Source organism: Heterodontus francisci, chromosome 5 (assembly GCF_036365525.1).
Source record: "Heterodontus francisci isolate sHetFra1 chromosome 5, sHetFra1.hap1, whole genome shotgun sequence".
Taxonomy (NCBI): domain Eukaryota; kingdom Metazoa; phylum Chordata; class Chondrichthyes; order Heterodontiformes; family Heterodontidae; genus Heterodontus; species Heterodontus francisci.
In genome coordinates, this window is record NC_090375.1 from 87,425,387 (window position 1) to 87,451,209 (window position 25,823).

Sequence of the window (25,823 nt, forward strand, 5' to 3'; positions counted from 1 at the left end):
AATTATAAATAGTTGAGGCCCCAGCGCAGACCCCTGCGGGACTCTACTCGTCACATCTTGCCAATCAGAAAAGGACCTATTTACGCATACTCTGTTTTCTGCAGGCCAGCCTATCTTCTATCCGTGCTAATATGTTGCCCCCTACACCATGAGCTCCTACTTTGCGCAATAACCTTTTATGTGGCACCTTGTCAAATGCTTTCTGGAAATCCAAGTACAATACATCAACGGACTCCCTTTTATCCACAGCACATGTTACGCCTTCAAAGAACTCCAATAAATTGGTTAAACATGATCTCCTTTTCACAAAGCCACGCTGATTATTCCCGATTACCTTAATTTTTCTAAGTGCCCAGCAATAGCCTCCTTAATGATCGATTCAAACACCTTTCCCACGACAGATGTCAAGCTAACTGGCCTATAGATACCCGTTTTCTGCCTCCTCCCCTTCTTGAATACAGGGGTTATATTTACTACTTTCCAGTCTGATGGAACCTTTCCAAAATCTAGCGAATTTTGAAAAATTAACACCAACGCATCTACTACCTCATTAGCCTCCTCTTTTCAGACCCTATGATGAAGTCCATCAGGACCTGGGGACTTGTCAGCCCGCAGCTCCATCAGTTTTGTCAGCACTGCTTCCCTGGTGATTGTAATTTCACAGATTTCCTCTCTTCCTTCCACCTCCTGATTTACAGCTATTGCTGTAATGTTTTTTGTATTCTCTATAGTGAAGACAGAAGTAAAATATTTGTTCATTTCATCCGCCATTTCCTAATTGTCTACTATTAACTCCCCATTGTCACTCTCTAGAGGACAAACACTCACTTTACTTCCTCTTTTCCTTTTTAAATACCTGTGAAAACTCTTGCTATCCGTTTTTACATTTCTAGATAGCTTCCTCTCATAGTCTAATTTTTTTCTCCTGATTAACCTTTGTCATTCTCTGGCGTTCTTTATATTCTGACCAATCATCTGACCTACCACTCATCTTTGTGCAATTACATGCCTTTTCCTTAAGTTTAATGCTTTCCTTAACTTCTTTAGTTAACCATGAATGGTGGTCCCTCCCCTTAGAATTTTTCTTTATAGTAGGAATATACTTATCCTGAGTATTCTGAAATATCCCCTTGAATGTCTGCCACTGCTTCTCTATTGATCTATCCCCTAGCCTAGTAACCCAGTTCACTTCAGCTAGCTCAGCTTTAATGACCACATAGTTGCCCTTCTTCAAGTTTAAAATACTAGTCTTAGACCCACTCCTCTCTTTCAAACTGGATGTAAAATTCAATCATATTGTGGTCGCTGCTACCCAGAGGTGTCTTTACTGTGAGGTCTTTAATCCTGTCACATTACACAATACTGAGTCTAATATAACCTACTCTCTGGTTGGTTCCAGAACGTGCTGCTCTAAGAAACTATCTCGAAAGCATTCTATGAACTCCTCATTCAGGCTACTATTGCCAATCTGATTTTCCCAGTTTATATGTAGAGTAAAATCACCCATGATTACTGCTATCCCTTTATCACAAGCCTATTATTTACAAGTCAGGGCAGTCTTGAACTGTCAGCTTTTTGGGAGCTGTGACAGTTTTTTTTAAAAGGTGGTGTTCAGTTTTTGCTTGTTTTCTGTGTAGATTGATCTATGGTCGTGATTTCAGGAGTGAAGTGTGAAACTTAGAACCTTCATCACCCACCTAGTGGTCTAGTCTCAGGTTGAGAAACGCATATGCATGGCTTCTGGACACAAGGCAACTCATTGCTGTAGTTCTGCATGCAATCAAGTCTTCCAAATGTTGATGTTGCTGTATTCTAAGTGAGTTTGATCATTTTGTCTTGCAGGATGGCCATACAAGTCAACAAATTCAACTTTGAAACTCTTCCGACATCTAGCAAAATATGCAAAATGCTATGTACAGAAAACCTAAAGAACATTGAAGAGGAAAGGAGTCATGCTCAGGCTGTTGAGATCAACAACAAGCTAAAAATCTACTGGAAGATCATATCCTTTCTCAATGCTGTTCCCTGTCATCTTGATCTTTGGTATGGCATTCTTCTCCAATCCTCGTAGTTTTCTGTATTCTGAGATTCTCCCAGAGAGCAGCAACAATTCCAAATTCCTCCTCTTCAGCACAAGCTGTTTAAGTTACCTCCATACTAGCATTCAATATAACATCATCAATCTATTTCTACTCTGTCTTGGCCTATGTACTTTTAAAAATAATGTTGTCCTCACCTCTGCCACTGTACCACATTAAAAAAAAATGTTTTAATAACTTTATCTTTAACATTTTCAATTCCAAACTCCATCGCCAGTCTTCCTTTTCTTTCTGAAGTCCTGGGATGTGTTGTTATCTTGTAACTATGCTCTCACCTTTCTCTATTTGAAGCCCTGCACTCAGGTTTCCATCCCATCCATGGCACATAAACATTAGTCCCAGCACCAATCTTTGTGGAACACCATTTCCCATCATTTGTCTTTCTGTTTTGTAGCCAGCTTGGTATTCATTCTGCTACTTGTTGCCTAACTTCATATGTTCTGACCTTAGTCATCATTCCCCTCTACCATACTTTACTTTATTGAAGGCTTTTTGGGAACCTAAATATATTACATATACCACATTACCCTGATCCTTACTGTTTCTGATGGTACACTAATTGGTCTGTAATTCCCTGGACTTGTTTTATCTCCCATTTTAAATATAAGAATTACATTAGATGTCCAGAAGTCTTGTGGTGCTATTCCCCTTTCTAATACATTTTTATATATATACTGTCTTTTCCATAACTTCCCTTAATATGCATGAATGCAATCGATCGGGACCAGAGGTTTTATCTTCTCTAAGGTTGATTAGTTTATCAATTATCACCCCTTTTCTATCCTAAATATCTTTATATCCTTTTTGATCTCTTCTTACTCAGAAACACTGAAATTTTGTCACAGAATGAGGCCATTTGGCCTATCGTGTCTGTGTTGGCCAGTAAAGAGGTACCCAGCCTATTCCCACTTTCCAGCTCTTGGTTCCGAGCCCTGTCGGTTATGTCACTTCAAGTGCATGACCAAGCATTTTTTAAGTCAGATGAGAGTTTCTGCCTCTACCACCCTTGAAGGCAGAGTCCCAGATCTCAACCACCCTCTGAGTGAAAACATTTTTCCTCAACATGCCTCTAATCCTTCTACCAAGTGCTTTACATCTATGGCCCCTAGTTATTGACCTCTCCACTAACTGAAAAACGCCTTTCCTAGCCACCCTGTCTAGGCTTTTCAAAATTTCATATACCTCAATTAAATCTCCCCTCAGCATCCTGTGCTCCAAAGAAAGCAATCCCAACCTATACAATCTTTCCTCTCAGCTAAAATTCTCCATTCTTGACAAAATCCTCATAAATCTTCCATGTGACCTCTTAGGTGCGATCACATCCTTCCTATCATTCAATGATCAGAACTGTATGCAGTACTCTAGTTGCAGTCTGACTAGTGTTTTATACTGTTCTCGTGCAACCTCCCTACTCTTATACTCCATGCCTCAGCCAATAAAGGAAACTAACGCGTATGTCTTTTAGACCACCTTATTGACATTTCCTGCTCTCTTTAGGAATCTGTGGACATGCATTCCAGTGTTTCTTTCTGTCCTTCCATTTCTCAATATCCTACCATTTATTGTATATTCCCTTGCCTTGTTTTCCCTCCCCAAATGCAATACCTTGCACTCCTCCAGATTGAATTCCATTCGCCACTTTCCTGCACACCTGACCAGTCCATTGATATCTTCCTGCTGTCTACAGCTTTCTTCTAATGTCATGTCCACCATGTTAGTCTCCCTGATTTTAAAAAAAAGCAAAGTAATTTTTTATTGCTTCTACCACCTCACTGTCATTATCTGTGAGGCCATCATGTGCACTCCTTAGTGGCCCTATCCCTATCCTAATTTTTCTTTTGTTATTTATGTAAACATCACTATTACTTTTTATATTCTTTGATCATTTAATTTTGTAGTTTCTGTTTGCCTTCCTAATTTTTTTGACTTTTTTCCTAACCTTTTCAGAATCCCCTTCGTCATCCTCTCATTAGTTGTCTGTGTGCTTAGTTATGCCTTTTTGCCCTGATATGTGTATTCATCCATGATGTGTCTTTACTGGGTAGTTTGTTCTTGCTTTATCCTGGATACTCTCACTCACTGTTTTAAATGTTTCCCACTATTGTTCTATTTCTTTGTCAGTCAGTTTTTCCTGTTTATTTTATCTAATTCCATTCTCATCCCCTTAAAATTTTTATAGAGATTATAGAGAGATACAGCGCTGAAACAGGCACTCCGGCCCACTGAGTCTGTGCCGACCATCAACCACCCATTTATACTAATCCTGCATTAATCGCCAGCATTCGCCAGAGCTGGCGGGCAGCCATAAAGACGGGGCTAAATTGTGGCGAGTCGAAGAGACTTAGTAGTTGGCAGGAAAAAAGACAGAGGCGCAAGGGGAGAGCCAACTGTGCAACAGCCCTGACAAACAAATTTCTCTGCAGCACCTGTGGAAGAGCCTGTCACTCCAGAATTGGCCTTTATAGCCACTCCACTAGCTGCTTCACAAACCACTGACCACCTCCAGGCGCGTATCCATTGTCTCTCGAGATAAGGAGGCCCAAAAGAACATTAATCCCATATTCCCTACCACATCCCCTCCTACATTAATCCCATATTCCCTACCATTCTCCTACCTACATTAAGGACAATTTACAATAGTCAATTTACCTATCAACCTGCAAGTCTTTGGCGGTGGGAGGAAACCGGAGCACCCGGCAGAAACCCACGCAGTCACAGGGAGAACTTGCAAACTCCACACAGGCAGTACCCAGAACTGAACCCGGGTCGCTGGAGCTGTGAGGCTGCAGTGCTAACCACTGTGCCACCCATAAATCATAAAAATGATTTTATTTTTCAATTTTGCTGCAATTTCCTGCGTTAAACAATGGGAAGACCTACGCCATCAGCTTTCGCCCCATCGCAAGCTCTGATTCCATTTCCCTTTTCCACTACTGTCTCAGGTTGAAGCAGACTGTTCATAACCTCAGATTCCTATTAGTCCCCAAGCCAAGCTATCTACTCCATGTCCTCTCCATCACAGAGACCACCTGTTTCCACCTCCGTCAACGTCTGCCTTTTCCAATATTTTAGTTTATTATGTTGCTGAAACTCCCATCTATGCCTTTGTCACCTTTGGATTTGACCATGCCAGTGCTCTCCTGGCTGGCCTCCCAACCTCCACACTGTGTAGTCTCCAGCTTATTCAAAACTCTCCTGCCCGCATCCTGTCTCACACTAAGTCTCACTCACCCATCATTCCTGTCTTTTCTAATGTACAGTTTGCTTCTGGTCACCCAATATCTGCAATTTAAAATTCTCATCCTCGTTATTAAATCCTTTCATTGCCTGGTCTGAGCCCATTATAATCTCCTCCAGCCCTACAACTGCCCAGAACTCCATTCCTCTGACACTGGCACCCATCCCTTCACCCCCTGATTGGCATTTGTGCCTTCAGCTGTTTCTGGCCCAGGCTGTGGAATTCTTTCCCAAAGCACTGCCTAATCACATTCCTTTCCTTAAAACTCTCCTCTTTGGGCCATGCTTTTGGTCTCACTTCCTAATATCTTGTTTGTCTCGGTGACCATTTTTGCCTAATTAATCCTCTGAAGTTTCTTGATGTTTTTCGACATTAAAGGCACTACATAAATGGAGGTTGTTGTTACCTAATTTCGAGGTTCAATGTTAAACCCTTGAAATTAATTGAGTTGGATGTGATTTTAAACACTGAATGTGGCATCACTACTATTTATCTAAAAATGCATTTCAGTGAAATGATTGATGACAAATCACTCACCCGAAGTGCATACATTCACATCCCATTCTTTTTTTCTTTAGCAATCTGAATCAGTCAGACATAGCAACCATATTTGATCAGTTTTATGTGTTTCAGAAGCCATAGAACTTGGGTTACTTTGCGCATTCTATTTCAGATATAGCACCCTAACAAAATGCTGTTAAGTTGCTTTAAACATCAGAATTTTGTTGATTGAAGTATGAAATGAAAGAGCATTTTGGAGATTATTGCTGCTGCATTTTGACAGGTATTACAAAAATCTATTAACACTGACATTTCAGTGGGTTAGCCATCCTATTTATTGTAATGGCAACTGTGGTTCTATATATAGCTTTTGAACATAGTGAGCATAATTAACTTGAAAGAAAGAACTGTATGCAGCATAAATGACATTGACATCTGTGATGGAAATTACAGCAAGTATGCCCTGTTACATGGTCCAAGCTGATTTAACTTACATAACTGGAGCTTTTTTCCCCCCCTATTCTCTGTTGGCAATATTGTTGCTTAACTACAAGAAATGTCATCATAGTTAAGTCCATTTTGTTTTGGGTAAGTTATCAAACTTAAAATAATATTCCTGGAAGGTCTCTTGACACATTATTTGACACATCATGTAAAATAAAATTTAATTTAACTTTAATTTATATTAACCACTAGTTCATAAGGGAAAGGCCACAAATACATTTTTGTGAGCCTTTCCCAAAGTAATACTGAGATATACTGAGCATCATTAATGACAAGTCAAGAATTATAAAGTGGTTACATTTTCTCATATTTGACAAAACCTGTTGTGCCCAGTTTTAGAAGTACAGTTATCTTTTTTGCTGTTCAGCAATTTGTAAGAATAAAAACTCTGCCTGTTATTTTTTGCATCAGAAATGTACAAAATAATTTTCAATAATACCCCAGTCATAGGAAAAATAGGAAATGAATTGGCATCTTGTTGCCGATAGTTGTCCAATAGGCAGACCTGACATCATTTGTTTCCAACATTGGTGCATATATACTTACAGACAAGTTATATGTCACAACCAATGGGGCATTGGTTTGGGCTGCCTCTATTACATCAATGTAAAGGCAGTAATGACAATACCTGGTGTAGAATTTGTTAGTAACTAATACACTGTTTAGTTTTTGTTTACTGGTGGCATGTGTGCTGTTAAAAATTCATGAAATGTTCATATAGAAGCTTGATGTTGATTATTGTTTTTTTAGTTGCCATAGTATATTTATTTTTTCGATTAACTGGTTTTATATTTATACAGTTGCTAATTTGCATAGTTTATTGAGCTGTGAGGATTAGAACTACTTTCGTGTGCAATAATCCTGGAATCTAACTTCATGTTCAAAAACAGTATATATTTTGAGGATTTTCTCACAGGCAGAGCAACTTTCAGTTAACATGAGAGCGCATAAAGACATTTAATATAAAGGTTTAAAGCATCTCCTGTGCTTTGATAATCCCAGTTACAACTGTAGTTAAAGATATCTATTTTGATAAATTTTATATTTATACAAGTTGTATAAGTAGTGTAAGCATTTGCATTCATTGATTTGGCTTCTTGCCTTGTAATCTACACCATTTAATATATGCAGGATACAAAATATTCTGGTAATTAGTTTTGTTCGCAGGAATCTGAAGTAGTGATGATATTACGATCTTTTTGGGCAATATCATCACACATCAAGCATATGTAGGATGCCACACAAAAAAACAAGAATAAACCCCATGTAAATTTTCTGCCACTTATAACAAATACTACAAAATACTCACCAGGTCAGGCAGCCTCTGGGGAGTGAAAAACAGAGTTAATGACCTTTGATCAGATACGCCAGCTGGAATTTTGCGCCCCCCGACCCCCACCCCACAGGCACAGGCTGCTGGCGGGCATGTCGTAAAATAGAGTGGGAGGCGGGGGGTGCTGTTCCCGATGCCTTCCCGCCCCCGCTGCAATTTTACTCTGGGCGGTGGCGAGAAACAGCCCACCCGCCCCAGGCCAATTAAGGCCTTTGTGGCCAATTGACTGCCACTGAAGGGCCTCCTCCCACCGCCACGGGTATTTTACCAGCAGCTGGCAGGCACTTTAGGCCCCACAGAAGGCTGCCAGGTTTCACCTGGTTTCCTCCTTGCGGGCTGGAGGGTGGGGGCCCCTCCTGATCAGGCACCCTTTGGCCTACAGTGAGCTTCCCCCCCCCCCCCGAAGTCCCGACCGCCCCCGCTGAAATAAAGTCCCTGGCGAGGCCCAAAAACCTACCCCTCTTCCTGGGCCACGTCCACAATCCTGCTGCTAGCTGGGTGCAGTCCCAGCAAGGGCCACCACTCCCCGTGGCACTGCTGCGACTGAGGACTGCTGATTGGCCAGCTGCTCTTGGAAGCGGGACTTCCTGCCTCAGAGAGGTGGAAGTCCTGCCCAAGTTCAGTTAAGGGCCTGGGAGTGTAAAATCCTGGCGTGGCTCCCCAGGCCTGGTGGAGGCGAGCTCGCCCCTGACTTTTTGGCTGGTGGGCAGGGCCTCCTGCCCAATGTAAAATTCCAGCTACTTTTTCTCTCTCCACAGATGCTGCCTGACCTGGTGAGTATTTCCAGCATGTTCTGTTTTTATTTCAGATTTCCTTCATCTGCTGTGTTTTGCTTTTCTAACACATACTAGGAATTTTGAGAATGACAAATAACTGATATTAGGGTATATTAGGTTATCCAATCAGGTGATGATTAAAAAAAAATTAAAGCTTTGCTTTGTTGTGGCTTAAGACTTGATAAAATTATATTACAATTGTTTCCCCAATATCTGTTTCTACCCATAGAATATGTACTGATGTCAAACCTTTTCCTTTAGTTCCTTCTAAATGATAAATCCTGGAATTATTGCCTGAGAGTCACGTGATGTCCATCTATTCCCGATATCACCATCAGCTATTGTAGTTTTAGTAGTTTTTTTTATAAACTACATTGCTGTCATTTGAACATCCTCACTCTATTCCATCTCAGCTGCAGCCCTATTGTGTGTGATTGCATGTTTGTGTGTATGCGCATTTTTTTTTTAACAGAAGTTGTGTCATTCTGCTCATGTTGCAGGACTAGTAATCCTGATGTCTGGACTAATGATCGGAGACATGAGTTCAAATATGAACATGAGAAATAGGAGCAGGAGTAGGCCATTTGGCCCCTTGAACCTGCTCCGCCATTCAACAATATACTCAGTCCCTTCATCCAAGTCATCAATATAGATTGTAGTTAGTTGAGGCTCCAGGACTGGTACTTGTGGCACCCCACTAGTTACAGTTTGCCAACCTGAAAATGCCCCATTTATCCCGACTCTCTGTTAGCTCGCAAATCCTCTATCCATGCTCATATATGATCCCCCAACACCATGAGCTCTTGTGCAGTAACCTTTTATGTGGCACCTTATTGAATGCCTTTGGGAAATCCAAATACACTACTACATCTTTTGGTTCCCCTTTATCCATCCGGCTTTTTACATCCTCAAAGAATTCTAATAAATTTGTCAAACACTATTTCCCTTTCATAAAACCATGTTGACTCTGCTTGATTCTATTATGATTTTCTCAATGTCCTGCTACTATTTCCTTTATAATGGATTCCAGCATTTTCCCAATGACAGATATTGGGCTAACTGGCCTATAGTTTCCTCCTTTCAGTCTCCCACCTTTCTTAAATAGAGGAGTGACATTTGCAGTTTTCCAATCCATTGGGACATTTCCAGAATCTCAGAAATTTTGGAAGATTACAACCAATGCATCCACTATCTCTGCAGCTACTTCTTTTAAGATCCCAGGATACAGGCCATCAGGTCCAGGGGACTTGTCAGCCTTTAGTCCCATTAGTTTTCCTAGTACTTTTTCTTTAGTGATAGTGTTTGTTTTACATTCCTCCCTCCCTTTTGCCCCTCGATTTTCTACTATTCTTCAGTAGCTTTTAGTGTCTTCTACCATGAAGACAGATATAAAATATTTGTTCAAAGTCTCTGCCATTTCCTTGTTTCCCATTATTAATTTTCCAGTCTAAGGGACCAATGTTTACTACTGCTACTCTCTTTTTATATTCTTGTAGAAGCTCTTACTATCTGTTTTTATATTTCTTGCTAGTTTACTCTCATTATCTAATTTCTCCCTCTATTATTTTTAGTCATCCTTTGCTGATTTCTTAAAATTTTCCCAATCTTCTGGCCTACTACTAATCTTTACAGCATTGTGTACCTTTTCTTTCAATTTGATACCATCCTTAACTTCCTTAATCAGCAACAGTTGGTTCATCCTTCTCATTGTCTTGCTTTCTCAATAGAATATATCTTTGCTGAGTGTTATGAAATGCCTCTTTAAATGTTTGCCACTGCTTATTTACCATCTTACCTTTTAACCTACTTCCCAGTCCACTTTAACCAACTTTGTCGTCATACCTTTGTAATTTCCTTTATTTATTTATATTTAAGACACTTGTTTCAGACCCAGGTTTCTCACCCACAAACTGAATGTGAAATTCTATCATGTTATGATCACTATTCACTAGATGATCCTTTATTACAGGCTGAATTTTATAATCCAACCTCCCGGAGCAGCGGCAGGTGGGCAAAAAGTGGCAGTCCTGCAGATATGTGGCGGGTAGCTCGGGTAGCTGTCCTCCCCAATCACGTGGCGGGGGCAGCAACAGTGATGCCGTTCATGGTGTCACCTGATGTACCCCCCCCCCTGCCCATCCACACACAAGCCCCTTGGACACTCAGCATAGCAATAATGGCAGCTGTGAGCCCCACTTCCCCTATGCTACTATGGTTAAGTTACCTTCCATTTTGCTGCAACGAGGACTCTTGCCTCGGTGATGCCAGATTTTCAATGTCGCAAAACTTAAGGCACGTGAGTGCCATATGTCAGCCGCAAAATTGAGGAATCTTCATTGGATCACAGTGAATTAGATTCAAATTTATTTAAAGCAGCATTTCAAACATTTAAGTTACGATGCTGTCGTGTCGAGGCATCAGTACCGCCATGGTACTTCCCTGCCTCTGACAGAATCGGCACACTGCGGTACAGCGCTGGGTTTCGTGGCAGACAGTTCCGCGGAGATTCTCCGCCCCCCCCCCCCCACCCCCCAAATGCCACCGAACCCGCCTCCGACAAGAGAACAAACTTCAGCCCTATGAGATCATTAATTAGTCCTGTCTCATTACACATTACCAGCTCTAAAATAGCCTGTTCCCTGGTTGGTTCTGCAACGTATTTTTCTAAGAAACTACCAAATACACTCTATGAACTCGTCCTCAAGTCTACCTTTGTCAATTTGATTTGTCCAATCTGTATGAAGATTAAAGTCGCCCATGATTATTGCAGTACCTTTCTTTCAAGCCCCATTATTTCTTGATTTATACTTTATCCTACAGTCTAGTGACTGTTAGGGGGCCTATAAAGCACTCCTACCAGGGCCTCTTTCTTTTGCTATTTCTTAACTCCATCCAAACTGATTATGCGTCTTGATCTTCCGAGGCAAGATCATTTCTCAGTACTGTACTGATCTCATTCTTGATAACAGAGCTACCCCACCTCCTTTTCCTTTCATCCTATCCTTTCAAAATGTCAAATACTCTTGAATATTCAGTCACCTTGCAACCACGTCTTTGTAATGGCTATCAGATCATACCAGGGATAGGCACCGACCCTTTGCACCACAAACAGCTCCAGCGACCCGGGTTCGGTTCTGGGTCCTGCCTGTGCGGAGTTTGCAAGTTCTCCCTCTGACCGCGTGGATTTCCACCGGGTGCTCTGGTTTCCTCCCACAGCTAAAGACTTGCAGGTTGATAGGTAAATTGGCCATTGTAAATTGGCCCTAGTGTAGGTAGGTGGTAGGAGAATTGAGGGAAGTTGGGGATGTGGTAGGAAATATGGGATTAATGTAGGATTAGTATAAATGGGTGGCTGATGGTCGGCACAGTCTCGGTGGGCTGAAGGGCCTGTTTCAGTGCTGTATCACTTTCACTCTATGACATTTGACAAAAGTATTGACTTAGCCACGGATATGGGGGTGATTAATTTGTATATAAAGTATATAGCCAATCTGATGCCTTCAAACCGGTCCAATTTAAAACACATTTCTCCCTATAAATAAAGTAGCTAAGCATACAAACATCAATGGAGAACAGTACAATTGTATTAGCTAGCTAGCAAACAAAATAGTATGCAATGCCAGTGCGAACTTTTGCTGCTAGATTATTTTAAAAGACAAGGTTAAAAAATTGAAGCAGTGGTGTCCAATGTTTTTGTGTGGTGGGCCAAGTTACAATTTTTGTCTTAACATATGGGGCTGGTGAAACAGTTTTAGAAAGAGAAGGCATTAAAAATATATCTTACTATTCATCAAAACAACAACAAAGGTGCATTTTTGTGAAGAAGCGTTAAATGAGAAGACTAATTTATTTACTTACTTTCTGGTCACGGTGTTGGACAGTGATTTAGTGAGATACCTGGCATTATTTTGCTTGCACAAGTAGTCAATGTTTGCCTGCATGCTTGTAGCGATGCGGAGGACTCCGGATACACGTCCATCTGTCAGGAATGATTTTGATCACTCTCTCTTCCCCTTCTCTGTGTGTGTGTGTGTGTGTATGTCTCTCTCCCCCTCCTTTTCTGTGTTCCCCACCTCCCTGTGTCGCTCCCCCCTTGTCATTCCCCCCGTGTCGTTCCCCCCCGTCCCTGTGTCGTTCCCCCCCCCTCCCGTCCCTGTGTCGTTCCCCCCCCCCCCCCCCCCCGTCCCTGTGTCGTTCCCCCCCCCCCGTCCCTGTGTCGTTCCCCCCCCCCCGTCCCTGTGTCGTTTCCCCCCCCCCGTCCCTGTGTCGTTTCCCCCCCCCCGTCCCTGTGTCGTTTCCCCCCCCCGTCCCTGTGTCGTTCCCCCCCCCGTGTCGTTCCCCCCCCTCCCCCCCGTCCCTGTGTCGTTTCCCCCCCCTCCCCCCCGTCCCTGTGTCGTTCCCCCCCCTCCCCCCCGTCCCTGTGTCGTTCCCCCCCCTCCCCCCCGTCCCTGTGTCGTTCCCCCCCTCCCCCCCGTCCCTGTGTCGTTACCCCCCTCCCCCCCGTCCCTGTGTCGTTCCCCCCCCTCCCCCCCGTCCCTGTGTCGTTCCCCCCCTCCCCCCCCCGTCCCTGTGTCGTTCCCCCCCTCCCCCCCCCGTCCCTGTGTCGTTCCCCCCCCTCCCCCCCGTCCCTGTGTCGTTCCCCCCCCTCCCCCCCGTCCCTGTGTCGTTCCCCCCCCTCCCCCCCCGTCCCTGTGTCGTTCCCCCCTCCCCCCCGTCCCTGTGTCGTTTCCCCCCCCCGTCCCTGTGTCGTTCCCCCCCCCGTGTCGTTCCCCCCCCTCCCCCCCGTCCCTGTGTCGTTTCCCCCCCCTCCCCCCCGTCCCTGTGTCGTTCCCCCCCCTCCCCCCCGTCCCTGTGTCGTTCCCCCCCCTCCCCCCCGTCCCTGTGTCGTTCCCCCCCTCCCCCCCGTCCCTGTGTCGTTACCCCCCTCCCCCCCGTCCCTGTGTCGTTCCCCCCCCTCCCCCCCGTCCCTGTGTCGTTCCCCCCCTCCCCCCCCCGTCCCTGTGTCGTTCCCCCCCTCCCCCCCCCGTCCCTGTGTCGTTCCCCCCCTCCCCCCCCCGTCCCTGTGTCGTTCCCCCCCCTCCCCCCCGTCCCTGTGTCGTTCCCCCCCCTCCCCCCCCGTCCCTGTGTCGTTCCCCCCTCCCCCCCGTCCCTGTGTCGTTCCCCCCCCTCCCCCCCGTCCCTGTGTCGTTCCCCCCCCTCCCCCCCGTCCATGTGTCGTTCCCCCCCCTCCCCCCCGTCCCTGTGTCGTTCCCCCCCCTCCCCCCCGTCCCTGTGTCGTTCCCCCCCCTCCCCCCCGTCCCTGTGTCGTTCCCCCCCCTCCCCCCCGTCCCTGTGTCGTTCCCCCCCCTCCCCCCCGTCCCTGTGTCGTTCCCCCCCCTCCCCCCCGTCCCTGTGTCGTTCCCCCCCCCTCCCCCCCGTCCATGTGTCGTTACCCCCCTCCCCCCCCCCGTCCCTGTGTCGTTTCCCCCCCCCCGTCCCTGTGTCGTTTCCACCCCCCCCCCCGTCCCTGTGTCGTTCCCCCCCCCCCCGTCCCTGTGTCGTTCCCCCCCCCCCCGTCCCTGTGTCGTTTCCCCCCCCCCCCGTCCCTGTGTCGTTTCCCCCCCCCCGTCCCTGTGTCATTTCCCCCCCCCGTCCCTGTGTCGTTCCCCCCCCCACCCCGTCCCTGTGTCGTTTCCCCCCCCCCCCCCGTCCCTGTGTCGTTCACCCCTCTGCCCCCGCTCCCTCTGCCCCCGCTCCCTCTGCCCCCTCTCCCTCTGCCCCCGGCTCCCTCTGCCCCCGGCTCCCTCTGCCCCCGGCTCCCTCTGCCCCCGGCTCCCTCTGCCCCCGCTCCCTTTTTTTCCTACTCTGACGCTACTTTTTGGTACACGCCTATGTTTGTACTCTCTGTCCATTCCTGTCACATTCTGGTTATCATTACCCAGATTGCTCCCTCTGCCCCCTCTCCCTCTGCCCCCTCTCCCTCTGCCCCCTCTCCCTCTGCCCCCGGCTCCCTCTGCCCCCGGCTCCCTCTGCCCCCGGCTCCCTCTGCCCCCGGCTCCCTCTGCCCCCGGCTCCCTCTGCCCCCGGCTCCCTCTGCCCCCGGCTCCCTCTGCCCCCGGCTCCCTCTGCCCCCGGCTCCCTCTGCCCCCGGCTCCCTCTGCCCCCGGCTCCCTCTGCCCCCGGCTCCCTCTGCCCCCGGCTCCCTCTGACCCTCTCCCTCGGCTCCCTCTGCCCCCTCTCTCCCCCGGCTCCCTCTGCCCCCTCTCTCCCCCGGCTCCCTCTGCCCCTCTCTCCCCCGGCTCCCTCTGCCCCTCTCTCCCCCGGCTCCCTCTGCCCCTCTCTCCTCCGGCTCCCTCTGCCCCTCTCTCCCCCGGCTCCCTCTGCCCCTCTCTTCCCCCGGCTCCCTCTGCCCCTCTCTTCCCCCGGCTCCCTCTGCCCCTCTCTTCCCCCGGCTCCCTCTGCCCCTCTCTTCCCCCGGCTCCCTCTGCCCCTCTCTTCCCCCGGCTCCCTCTGCCCCTCTCTTCCCCCGGCTCCCTCTGCCCCTCTCTTCCCCCGGCTCCCTCTGCCCCTCTCTTCCCCCGGCTCCCTCTGCCCCTCTCTTCCCCCGGCTCCCTCTGCCCCTCTCTTCCCCCGGCTCCCTCTGCCCCTCTCTTCCCCCGGCTCCCTCTGCCCCTCTCTCCCCCGGCTCCCTCTGCCCCTTCTCCCTCTGCCCATTGCCCCCCCCCGCGCCTCCCCCTCCTCTCTTTCCCCCCCTCCTCTCTTTCCCCCCCCTCCTCTCTTTCCCCCCCCTCCTCTCTTCCCCCCCCCTCCTCTCTTTCCCCCCCTCCTCTCTTTCCCCCTCCTCCTCTCTTTCCCCCCCCTCCTCTCTTTCCCCCCCCTCCTCTCTTTCCCCCCCCTCCTCTCTTTCCCCCCCTCCTCTCTTTCCCCCCCCTCCTCTCTTTCCCCCCCTCCTCTCTTTCCCCCCCTCCTCTCTTTCCCCCCCTCCTCTCTTTCCCCCCCTCCTCTCTTTCCCCCCCCTCCTCTCTTCCCCCCCCTCCTCTCTTCCCCCCCTCCTCTCTTTCCCCCCCTCCTCTCTTTCCCCCCCTCCTCTCTTTCCCCCCCCCTCCTCTCTTTCCCCCCCCCCTCCTCTCTTTTCCCCCCCCTCCTCTCTTTTCCCCCCCCTCCTCTCTTTTCCCCCCCCTCCTCTCTTTTCCCCCCCCTCCTCTCTTTTCCCCCCCCTCCTCTCTTTTCCCCCCCCTCCTCTCTTTTCCCCCCCTCCTCTCTTTTCCCCCCCTCCTCTCTTTTCCCCCCCCTCCTCTCTTTTCCCCCCCCCTCCTCTCTTTTCCCCCCCCCCTCCTCTCTTTTCCCCCCCCCTCCTCTCTTTTCCCCCCCCCTCCTCTCTTTTCCCCCCCCTCCTCTCTTTTCCCCCCCCTCCTCTCTTGCCCCCCCCCTCCTCTCTGCCCCCCCCACTCTTCCCCGAATAGTAGAAGCCAATGTGAAATTTCTCATTTGTGAAATTATCAGTGACAAACCTCAAAATTTTTGCCACAGGCTTTGGTGTCTAATGGACAGGTTGCCGATCTCTGGATCATACCCATTTCTGTTTGTGCCATCACTTTAACTCTCTTGTTAGGATTGTTGTGTCCATTCGGATAAAGAGCCTTTAATTCTGTCATTTTACCTTTTTTTCCTACTCTGACGCTACTTTTTGGTACACGCCTATGTTTGTACTCTCTGTCCATTCCTGTCACATTCTGGTTATCATTACCCAGATTGCTACCCTGCACTTTTGCCTTGCTATTGATTTAATTTTGGATAATTCCCCTCACCTAAATCTTCTTCCCCCCCCCCTCCACCCCCCCAATTCATTTATAGCCTTCTCTACAGCCCTGGTTATTTGATTCGCCGGGATACTGATCCCAGCACAGTTCAAGTGAAGTCTGTCCCAACGGAACAGCTCCCTCTTTCCCCAGTACTGGTATCTGTGTCCTATGAATTGAAACCCATTTCTCTCAAACTATCTTTGAGCCACGCTTTCAACTGTCTGATCTTACTTACCCTATGCTAATTTGCTCTTGACTCAGGTAGTAAACCTGTGTGGTTCTGCTTTTTAATTTAGCCCTGAACTGCTCATTCTACATTAGCAGAACTTCTTTCTTAGTCCTACCGATGTCGTTGGTACCCAAGTGGACTATGGCAACTGGATCCTTTCCCTCCCATTGCAAGTTCCCACCATGGCTGCTGGGAAATTTACATTCAATTAATTAACTAAATCTGGAATGAAAAGCTAGTATCATGAAACTACCGGATTGTTCTGACAACCCATCTGGTTCACCAATGTCCTTTACGGAAAGAAATCTGCTGTCCTTATCTGGTGTGGCCCACTTGTAACTCCAGACCCACAGCAATGTGGTTGATTCTTAACCGCACTCTGAAATAGCCTAGCAAACCACTCAGTTGTAATCAAGAAGCCAATTCACGACCACCTTCTCAAGGGCAAGAAGGGTTCAGCGATTAAATGCTGGCCTTTCCAGTGATGTCCACATTCTGTGAATGAATGAATCAGAATATATGCACCTGTGTTAGAAATTTCTGCTACTTGCTTCAGAATTTTATTAACAAATGCCAGATACTGAGAGGCTGGTGATGTGAGAGAAGCTTGTAATTCAGTCTTCTTTATTTATTTAGAGATACAGCACTGAAACAGGCCCTTCGGCCCACCGAGTCTGTGCCGACCAAGAACCACCCATTTATACTAACCCTACAGTAATCCCATATTCCCTACCACCTACCTACACTAGGGGCAATTTACAATGGCCAATTTACCTATCACCTGCAAGTCTTTGGCGGTGGGAGGAAACCGGAGCACCCGGCGAAAACCCACGCGGTCACAGGGAGAACTTGCAAACTCCGCACAGGCAGTACCCAGAATTGAACCCGGGTCCCTGGAGCTGTGAGGCTGCGGTGCTAACCACTGCGCCACTGTCCCTTGTTCAGGCATTAGGTGCCTTTTAACGAGGGGCCCTCCACGGAACTGGCAAGCAACCTACACGGGTGTTCTCCCCATGCGGAGACAGGCCTGCCCACCGCTGGGGTAATTCCGGCGGCGGGATGAGCCCCTTAATTGGGCATTAATAGCCTAGTTAAGGGCCTCAATTGGCAGCAGGGTGGGAAGGCCATTCTCAGGCTTTCCTACCCCAGACTTAATTTGGATGGAGGCGAAAGGTGGTGGGGTTCCCCCCGCCACCATCACCCCAACTCTAAACATCACTGGGGAGTGCATAAAATTCCCCCCATTGTTTGTCATTGTATTCCGGTTTTACATGTTTGCTATTTCAAAATCTACAGTGGTGAAAGTGGGCTCGGTAGCTCTATTTTATGGGTGCAACGTGTCTCCTTTCCATTCCAAAATGATGCCCGTGCCGCACGTGCATACTGCTGACATGGTGCGCACTGGCCACCATCTTGGTAAAGGGATTAGTGCGCGCACAGTGATTAACTGCTGGAAGAATGCAGAGCAAGCAGATCATGTTGTAAATCAGCATGCAGTACAGATTTAATGCCAGTGCTGCCACTTTGGAGCTCCACACTCCAACCAATGTTATCTCTTAACCTCGCCCAACTATTTAAAGGAATTATCAATAACTTACAGGCAAGTTGCTGGTATATTTCTGCTGGCTGTTATAATCCTGCACTGCTCTCCATAGCTTCAAGTTTCAAATGTGTACAGGGAGTGCTGTGGCATGTGTTGAAGTACATTTATGCTGACTTCAAGGCTTCTGCACAAATCAGTTGCTCCCAGACATGGGTGCTCGTCGGCTTTCCACTTGAAATGGAGCATGACTGGGAGATTGAGCAGTGGCGGTGCAGTGCAGGATCTGTGGATTGCACATCCTGTGACATGGGAAACTCTGGATGCTCCTTGTGACCTGGACAACCATGTGTGCAGGAAGGCAGGAAGTGCTGCCAGCTGGAGCAGCTTAAGCGATGGCTGGAGTCACTAAGAGGCATCTGCAGGGCTGAGAGCTTCATGGATAGCACGTTTCTGGAGCTGGTCAGCAGAAGGACAAGAGGACCAGGTAGGCAAGGTAGGGACCTCATGAGTGCATTTCGCTCTCCAACCGGTATTCAGTTCTGAATACTGGTGAGAGTGATGGGCTGAGATTTAGTGAGGAGGCAGTTCAGGGGGTGAGCCCATCTCCGTCAGCAGTGGAAGCCACAATGCTATTTTGTGCGGCTTAGTAATTAATTGCCTGAGGTATGGCTTCTGCCCCTCTGAGACAGGATGTCCTGCCTCCATGAGCTGCTGGTTCTATTGAGCAGCTTCCACAATGGCAAAGTGCTCATCCGCCTCAGGTTAAAATACCAGCGGCGGTGGAAAGAGGCGTTTAAGTGGCTATGAATTGGCCACTTAAGGGCCTCAATTGGCCTGATGGTGGGCAGGCCTCCCACCACCTCCCCCAGTGGTGGCGGTTTGGCGACCGGCGCAGCACCCCCAACCATCCCACCCGATTTTACAGCGTTCCCCCCACTGCAGAACGTACAATTCTGGCCATGGTTCCTCTGAGGAGTGCAGGCAGAGCCAGGTCCATGGTGCCATGGGTGGCTCAGCTGCACAGGGCAGGTGGGTGAAGAGTGAAGGCAGAGTTTAGGGGGCTTGGAGGGAGATTAAAAAGCAGGACTTCAAAGGTCGTAATTTCCAGATTACTCCCAGTACCATGTTAGTGAGTACAGAAATAAGAAGATAGAGCTGATGAGTACATGGCTGGAGAAAACCCCAGAGATTTTAGATTCCTGAGGCATTGGGACCCATTCTGGGGCAGGTGGAACCTACACAAGCCGGACGGGTTGCATCTCAACATGACCAGGACCAATATCCTCACAGGAGGTTTTGCTGGTGCGGTTGGGAACGGTTTAAACTAGCTTAGGGGGATAGAAACCTAAAAGTAGATGCAAAAGGGGAAGAAGAAAAGTTGGAAATCAAGGGCAGAAAATTAGCAAGCATGTTTGGAAAGCAGAGGAAATAAAGGCTAGGAAATAGACAATAAGGGAGTTTGGCAGTGTGAAATGGTATATACTTCAATGCAAGAAGTCCAGGGAATAAGGCAGATGAGCTGAGAGCACAGATTGACATGTGGGAGTTTGATATCATAGCTATTACTGAGACATGGCTGAAAGACGGCAGGAATGGCAGTTCAACTTTCCCAGTTACGGGGTTTTCAGACAAGGTAGAGAGGGGAGTTTAAAAAAAACGGAGGGAAGTCACTATATTAATTAAAGAAACAGTTAGAGCTATGAGGAGAGCTAATATGGTAGAAGGATCACCAAATGAGGTCATATGGGTTGAACTAAAGGACAAAAAAGGGGCAATCATACTACTGGAAGTGTCCATAAACCCCCAAACAATCAGAGGGAGATAGAAGAGCAAGTATGCAGGCAAATCTCTCAGAAGTGCAAAAACAATAGGGCAGTAACAGTGGGCGATTTCAGCTACCCTAATATTAACTGGGCTAGAATTGGTGTGAAAGGCACAGATAGAGCAGAATTCTTAAAATGCAATCGGGGAACTTTGTTAGCCAGTATGTAGTAAGCCCGATAAGACAGGGGGCGGTTCTGGACTTAGTTTTAGGGAATGAAGCCAGGCAGGTGGAAGGGGTATCAATTGGGGAGCACTTTGGTGGAAGTGATCATAATTCAGTTAGTTTTAGGGTAGTTATGGAAAAGGACAAAGCTAGACCAGGAATTAAGTTCTCAATTGGCGCAAAGCTAATTTTACTAAGCTGAGGTGTGAGTTAGCTAAAGTGGACTGGAAACAGCTACTTGAAGGTAAATCAGTTCCAGATCAGTGGGAGGCATTCAAGGAAGTGATAGCTAGGGTTCCACGCAAGTTATAGAGTCATAATGGCACAGGAGGCTGCCATTCGGCCTATTGAGTCCATGCTGGCCCCCTCCTCCCACAAAATGACCCAATCAGTCCCATTCCCCAGCTCTATCCCCATAGCCCTGTAAGTTTATTTCCCTCAAGTATTCATCCAATTTCCAAAATTTAGGGTCAGAGGTTTGAGGTTTAGAGCGTATTCGAGGGGAAATTGTTTCACCCAGAGCATGGTGGGGATCTGCCTGAAAGGGTGATAGAGGCAGAAACCTTCACATTTTAAAAAGTACTTGGAAATGCACTTAAAGTGCCGTAACCTTACAAGGCTGCAGATCAAGAGTTGCAAAGTAGGATTAGAATGGATGGCTACTTTTTGGCCAGTGCAGACACGTTGGGCTGAATGGCCTCCTTCCATGCTGTAAATTTCTATCATTCTATGAAGATGCTCGAAGAGGGAGGAGGAAGGGGAGAAGGGCCCTCAGCAGGAGGCCATATCTGTCTATCCAGGTTGTTCAGGGAGCAGTTCTCGTCCCGAACCTCAATAACGGCTAGCCAATGTTTGAGATGTCTACACTTCATGAACGAGGTTGTCACTGAAATCTGCCAACTGCTGTAGCGACAACTGCAACCTCAGAGCAGGCCACAGACTACACTGCCAGTGGCTATGAAGGTGACTGTAGCTATGAATATTATGCCTCTACCTCCTTCCAGGCTGGTGCTGGAGATATTAACAACATCTCGCAGTTTGCAGTGCACTGTTGCGTAAAGGATGTCGTTGAGGCTCTCTATTCATAGAGAGGTAACTTCATTTCATTCCTGCTTGCTGGACAGAAGCAGACTGAGTAAGCACAAGGCTTTGCAAGGATTGCAAGCTTCCCTATGTTTCAGGGTGACATTGACTGCCTGTACATTGCTTTGTGGCACCACATGCCAACTTTGCTGTGTACTGGAACCCAAATGGATTCCGTGCCCTCACTGTGCAGCTGATGCACGACCGTAGGTAGCACATCATGCAGGTCAATGCCTGGTATCCTGGCAGCAGTCATGATGAATTCATTCTGTGCCAGACTGCTGTGGCAGCTGCATTGCAACCTCCATGACATGCCTTTGATGTTCACAGCATGTGCACAATGAAAGCCATGCTGCCACATGAAATCTGATCGAGTAGACCATTCATACGCTGGAGCAATGATTCTGCTGCTCCCACAACTTTGGAGAAATCCTGCAGCAGTCAGCTGAGTGGGTTTCAAGATTTATGGTGCTATGCTTATGCTGCACACCTTCCCATCATGAGGGAACAGCCTATGCCACCACCCATCAAGCAAGTAGCTGAGGAGCACGAGCTAGAGGAAGGGAGGCTGCGAACTAGACATATCCTTTCTGTCTGGGCTGTACATAAAGAACTAATACCAGTAACCTCAGTCCCAATTCCACATTCACCAAGTCTCACACTCCTTACCTTCCATCTCACTATCACGTTATCCTCTGGGTGCAAAAAGAAAAGTCGACGCACAATACACATTGCAAATCAAATTTAGAGATTAAATCACGCTATAAAAATTAAACTTATCACCCTTGTGCCTGTCCTCCAAATGCTTTTGCCTGTCTTAGTGCTCCTACAAAGTACTACACGAGTGGCTGGGAGAGGCTTCATTGAAAAGAGCTCAGACTGCTGGCAGAAGCTTTATTGAAAAGAGCACAGAGAGCTGGAAGAGGCTTCATTGAAAAGACCGCGGAGTGTTGGGAGAGGCTTCATTGAAAAGAGCACGGGGAGCTGAGAAAGGCTTCATTGAAAAGAGCTCAGACTGCTGGCAGAAACTTTATTGAAAAGAGCACAGGGAGCTGGAAGAGGCTTCATTGAAAAGAGCACGGGGAGCTGAGAAAGGCTTCATTGAAAAGAGCGTAGAGTGCTGGGAGAGGCTTCATTGAAAAGAGCGCGGAGAGCTGGGAGAGGCTATCCTATCCTATCTTCTATCCTCTGTTCAATGGAATGAGCTCGTTCAAGAAAATCAAGTGTGATGTCACAGGCAAGCAGGTAGGTGATTGGTTGGAGAAGAAGCTACCTGTGGTGAGTATCTGGTAAGTGGTTAAGGGCTATTCTAATCCTAATGTTTAAAAAAGTAAAGGAACTAATGGTAACATTAACAAGATATATGAAAAAAGGAAGATAAAATTAATAATTGAATAAAATAATTAAGTAGTTAATTGAAACACATTAAGGATGGCAGGATGTGTCATGACTGCAGCATGTGGGAGCTCCTGAATGACAGTGTAATCCAAGGCAAACACGTCTCCAATAAGTGTTTGCGGCTCAAAGAGCTTCGGCTCAGAGTCATTGAACTGGAGTCCGAGCTGCAGACACTGTAACACATCAGGGAGGGGAAGTTACCTGGACATTTTGTACCAGGTGGTGGTCACACCCCTTATGTTAGGGTCTTCTGATTTGGTCAGGGACAGGAGAGTGTGGCTGCAGCTGAGTTAGGTAAGGGGACCCAGAGGGCAGAAGTGGAGGAGCCTCAGCCTTTGCGATTGTTCAGCAGGTTTGAGGTTCTTTCAGCTTGTTTGGATGAGAGTGGGGTCTGCAGGGTGGATGAGCAACCTGACCATGGCACCATGGTACAGGAAGCCATTCAAGTGGAGGGAGAAAACAGGAATGTCGTGGTAGTAGGGGACAGTATAGTTAGGAGGATTGACACTGTTGTCTGCAGCAAAGAGCGAGAGTCCAGACGGCTGTGTTGCCTGCCCGGTGCCACGTCTCAGAATCACAGAATAATACAGTGCAGAAGAGGCCCTTCAGCCTATCGAGTCTGCACCGATGCATTAAAGACACCTGACCTGTCTACCTAAACCCATTTGCCAGCACTTGGCCCATAGCCTTGAATGTTATGACATGCCAAGTGCTCATCCAGGTGCTTTTTAAAGTATGTGAGGCAACCTGCCTCTACCACCGTCCCAGGCAGGGCATTCCAGACCGTCACCACCCTCTGGGTAAAAAAGTTCTTCCTCAAATCACCCTTAAACCTCCCGCCCCTCTCCTTAAACTTGTGACCCCTCGTAACTGACTCTTCAACTAAGGGGAACAGCTGCTCCCTATCCACCCTGTCCATGCCCCTCATAATCTTGTACACCTCGATCAGGTCACCCCTCAGTCTTCTCTGCTCCAGCGAAAACAACCCAAGCCTATCCAACCTCACTTTATAGCTTAAATGTTCCATCCCAGGCAACATCCTGGTGAATCGCCTCGGCACCCCCTCCAATGCAATCACATCCTTCCTATAATATGGCGACCAGAATTGCACACAGTGCACCAGCTGTGGCCTTACCAAAGTTCTGTACAACTCCAACATGACCTCCCTGCTTTTGTAATCTATGCCTCAATTGATAAAGGCAAGTGTCCCATATGCCTTTTTCACCACCCTATTAACCTGCCCTTCTGCCTTCAGAGATCTATGGACAAACACGCCAAGGTCCCTTTGTTCCTCGGAACTTCCCAGTGTCAGGCCATTCATTGAATACTTCCGTGTCACATTACTCCTTCCAAAGTGTATCACCTCACACTTTTCAGCGTTAAATTCCATCTGCCACTTTTCTGCCCATTTGACCATCCTGTCTATATCTTCCTGTAACCCAAGACACTCAACCTCACTTTTAACCACTCGGCCAATCTTTGTGTCATCTGTGAACTTACTGATCCTACCCCCCACATAGTCATCTATGTCGTTTATATAAATGACAAACTATAGGGGACCCAGCACAGATCCCTGTGGTACGCCACTGGACACTGGCTTCCAGTCACTAAAACAGCCGTCTGTCATCACTCTCTGTCTCCTACAGCTATGCCAATTTTGAATCCACCTTATCAAGTTACCCTGTATCCCATGTGCATTTGCTTTCTTGATAAGTCTCCCATGTGGGACCTTGTCAAAGGTTTTGCTGAAATCCATGTAAACTACATCAACTGCACTCCCCTCATCGACACACCTGGTCACATGCTCAAAAAATTCAATCAAACTTGTTAGGCATGACCTCCCTCTGACAAAGCCATGCTGACTATTCCTAATCAAATTTTGCCTCTCCAGGTGGAGATAGATTCTCTCCTTCAGAATATTCTCCAATAGTTTCCCTACCACTGACGTGAGACTAACTGGTCTGTAGTTTCCTGGCTTATCTCTACAACCTTTCTTAAATAGTGGGACCACATTAGCTGTTCTCCAGTCCTCTGGCACCTCCCGCGTGGCCAGAGAGGAATTAAAAATTAGGGTCAGAGCCCCTGCACTCTCCACCCTCGCCTCCCACAGCATCCTGGGACACAAATCGTCTGGACCTGGAGATTTGTCCACTTTTAAGCCTTCCAAAACCTCCAATACCTTGTCACTCCCTATGACAATTTGCTCAAGAACCTCACAGTCTCTCTAAGTTCCATATCAACATCCTCATTCTCTTGGGTGAAGGCAGATGTGAAGTATTCGTTCTGTCCTCATGGCTCCACCCACAAATTTCCCCCTTGGTCCCTAATGGGTCCTACTCTTTCCCTGTTTATCCTCTTCCCATTGATATACTTATAGAATATCTTGGGATTTTCCTCACTTTTACCGGCCAGAGCTTTCTCATATCCCCTCTTTGCTCTCCTAATTGCTTTCTTAAGCTCCATCCTACACTTTCTGTACTCCACTAATGCTTCTGTTGATTTGCTCTCCTTGTATTTGCTAAAAGCCTCTCTTTTCCTTCTCATCGTACCCTGAATGTTTATGGTCATCCATGGTTCTCTGGGCTTGTTGCTCCTACCCTTGAGGGAACATGTTGGGCCTGTACCCTCTCCATTTCCTTTTTGAATGCCCCCCCACTGCTCTTCTTTAGATTTCCCTACAAGTAACTCTTTCCAGTCTACCTTGGCCAGATCCTGCCTTATTTTACTAAAATTCGCTCTCCCCCAATCCAAAACCTTTTTTTGCAACTTGTCTATTTCTTTCTCCATAACCCGGGCTCAGGACATCTGCTCAGGGCTGGAGAGGAACTTACAGCGGGAGAGGGAGGATCCAGTCGTCATGGTACATGTAGGTACCAATGACATAGGCAGGACAAGGAAAGAGGTTCTGCATAGTCAGTATGAGGAACTAGTCACCAAATTAAGAAGCAGAACCTCAAAGGTAATAATCTCTGGATTATTACCTGAGCCACGTGCAAATTGGCAGAGGGCAAATAAAATTCAAGAAATGAATGCGTGGCTCAAAGACTGGTATGGTAGAAGTTCCGGTTCTGTGGGCCACTGGCACCATTGCTGGGGAAAGTTGTGGCTGTACCGTTGGGACGGTCTATACCTGAACCGTGCTGGGGCCGGTGTTCTAGCGAGCCGCATAACTAGGGAAGTCGAGAGGGTTTTAAACTGAATAGTGGGGGCAAGGGATCAAATTTGGAAAGAAATGGTAAATCATGGAGTAGAGGCAAGGCAAGAGAGAAAGGTATTAATATGGGAAAAGATAAACAGACTGTGACAGGAAGGGACAGAGCGTACAAATCTAAGAGTAAATCAACAGATAAG

General features: G+C 47.4%; 1 protein-coding gene across 5 annotated transcripts in view; it reads left to right on the top strand.

The window, feature by feature from the left end:
- trappc9 (trafficking protein particle complex subunit 9) overlaps positions 1-25,823 on the top strand; it is a 1,144,460-nt gene that overhangs the window by 571,997 nt on the left and 546,640 nt on the right. For all 5 annotated transcript variants that reach the window (XM_068031733.1, XM_068031737.1, XM_068031736.1 and 2 more), the window contains one exon: positions 1,843-2,001. In XM_068031733.1, the coding sequence (XP_067887834.1) occupies positions 1,843-2,001 (159 nt within the window). The remainder of the gene's footprint in view (positions 1-1,842; positions 2,002-25,823) is intronic.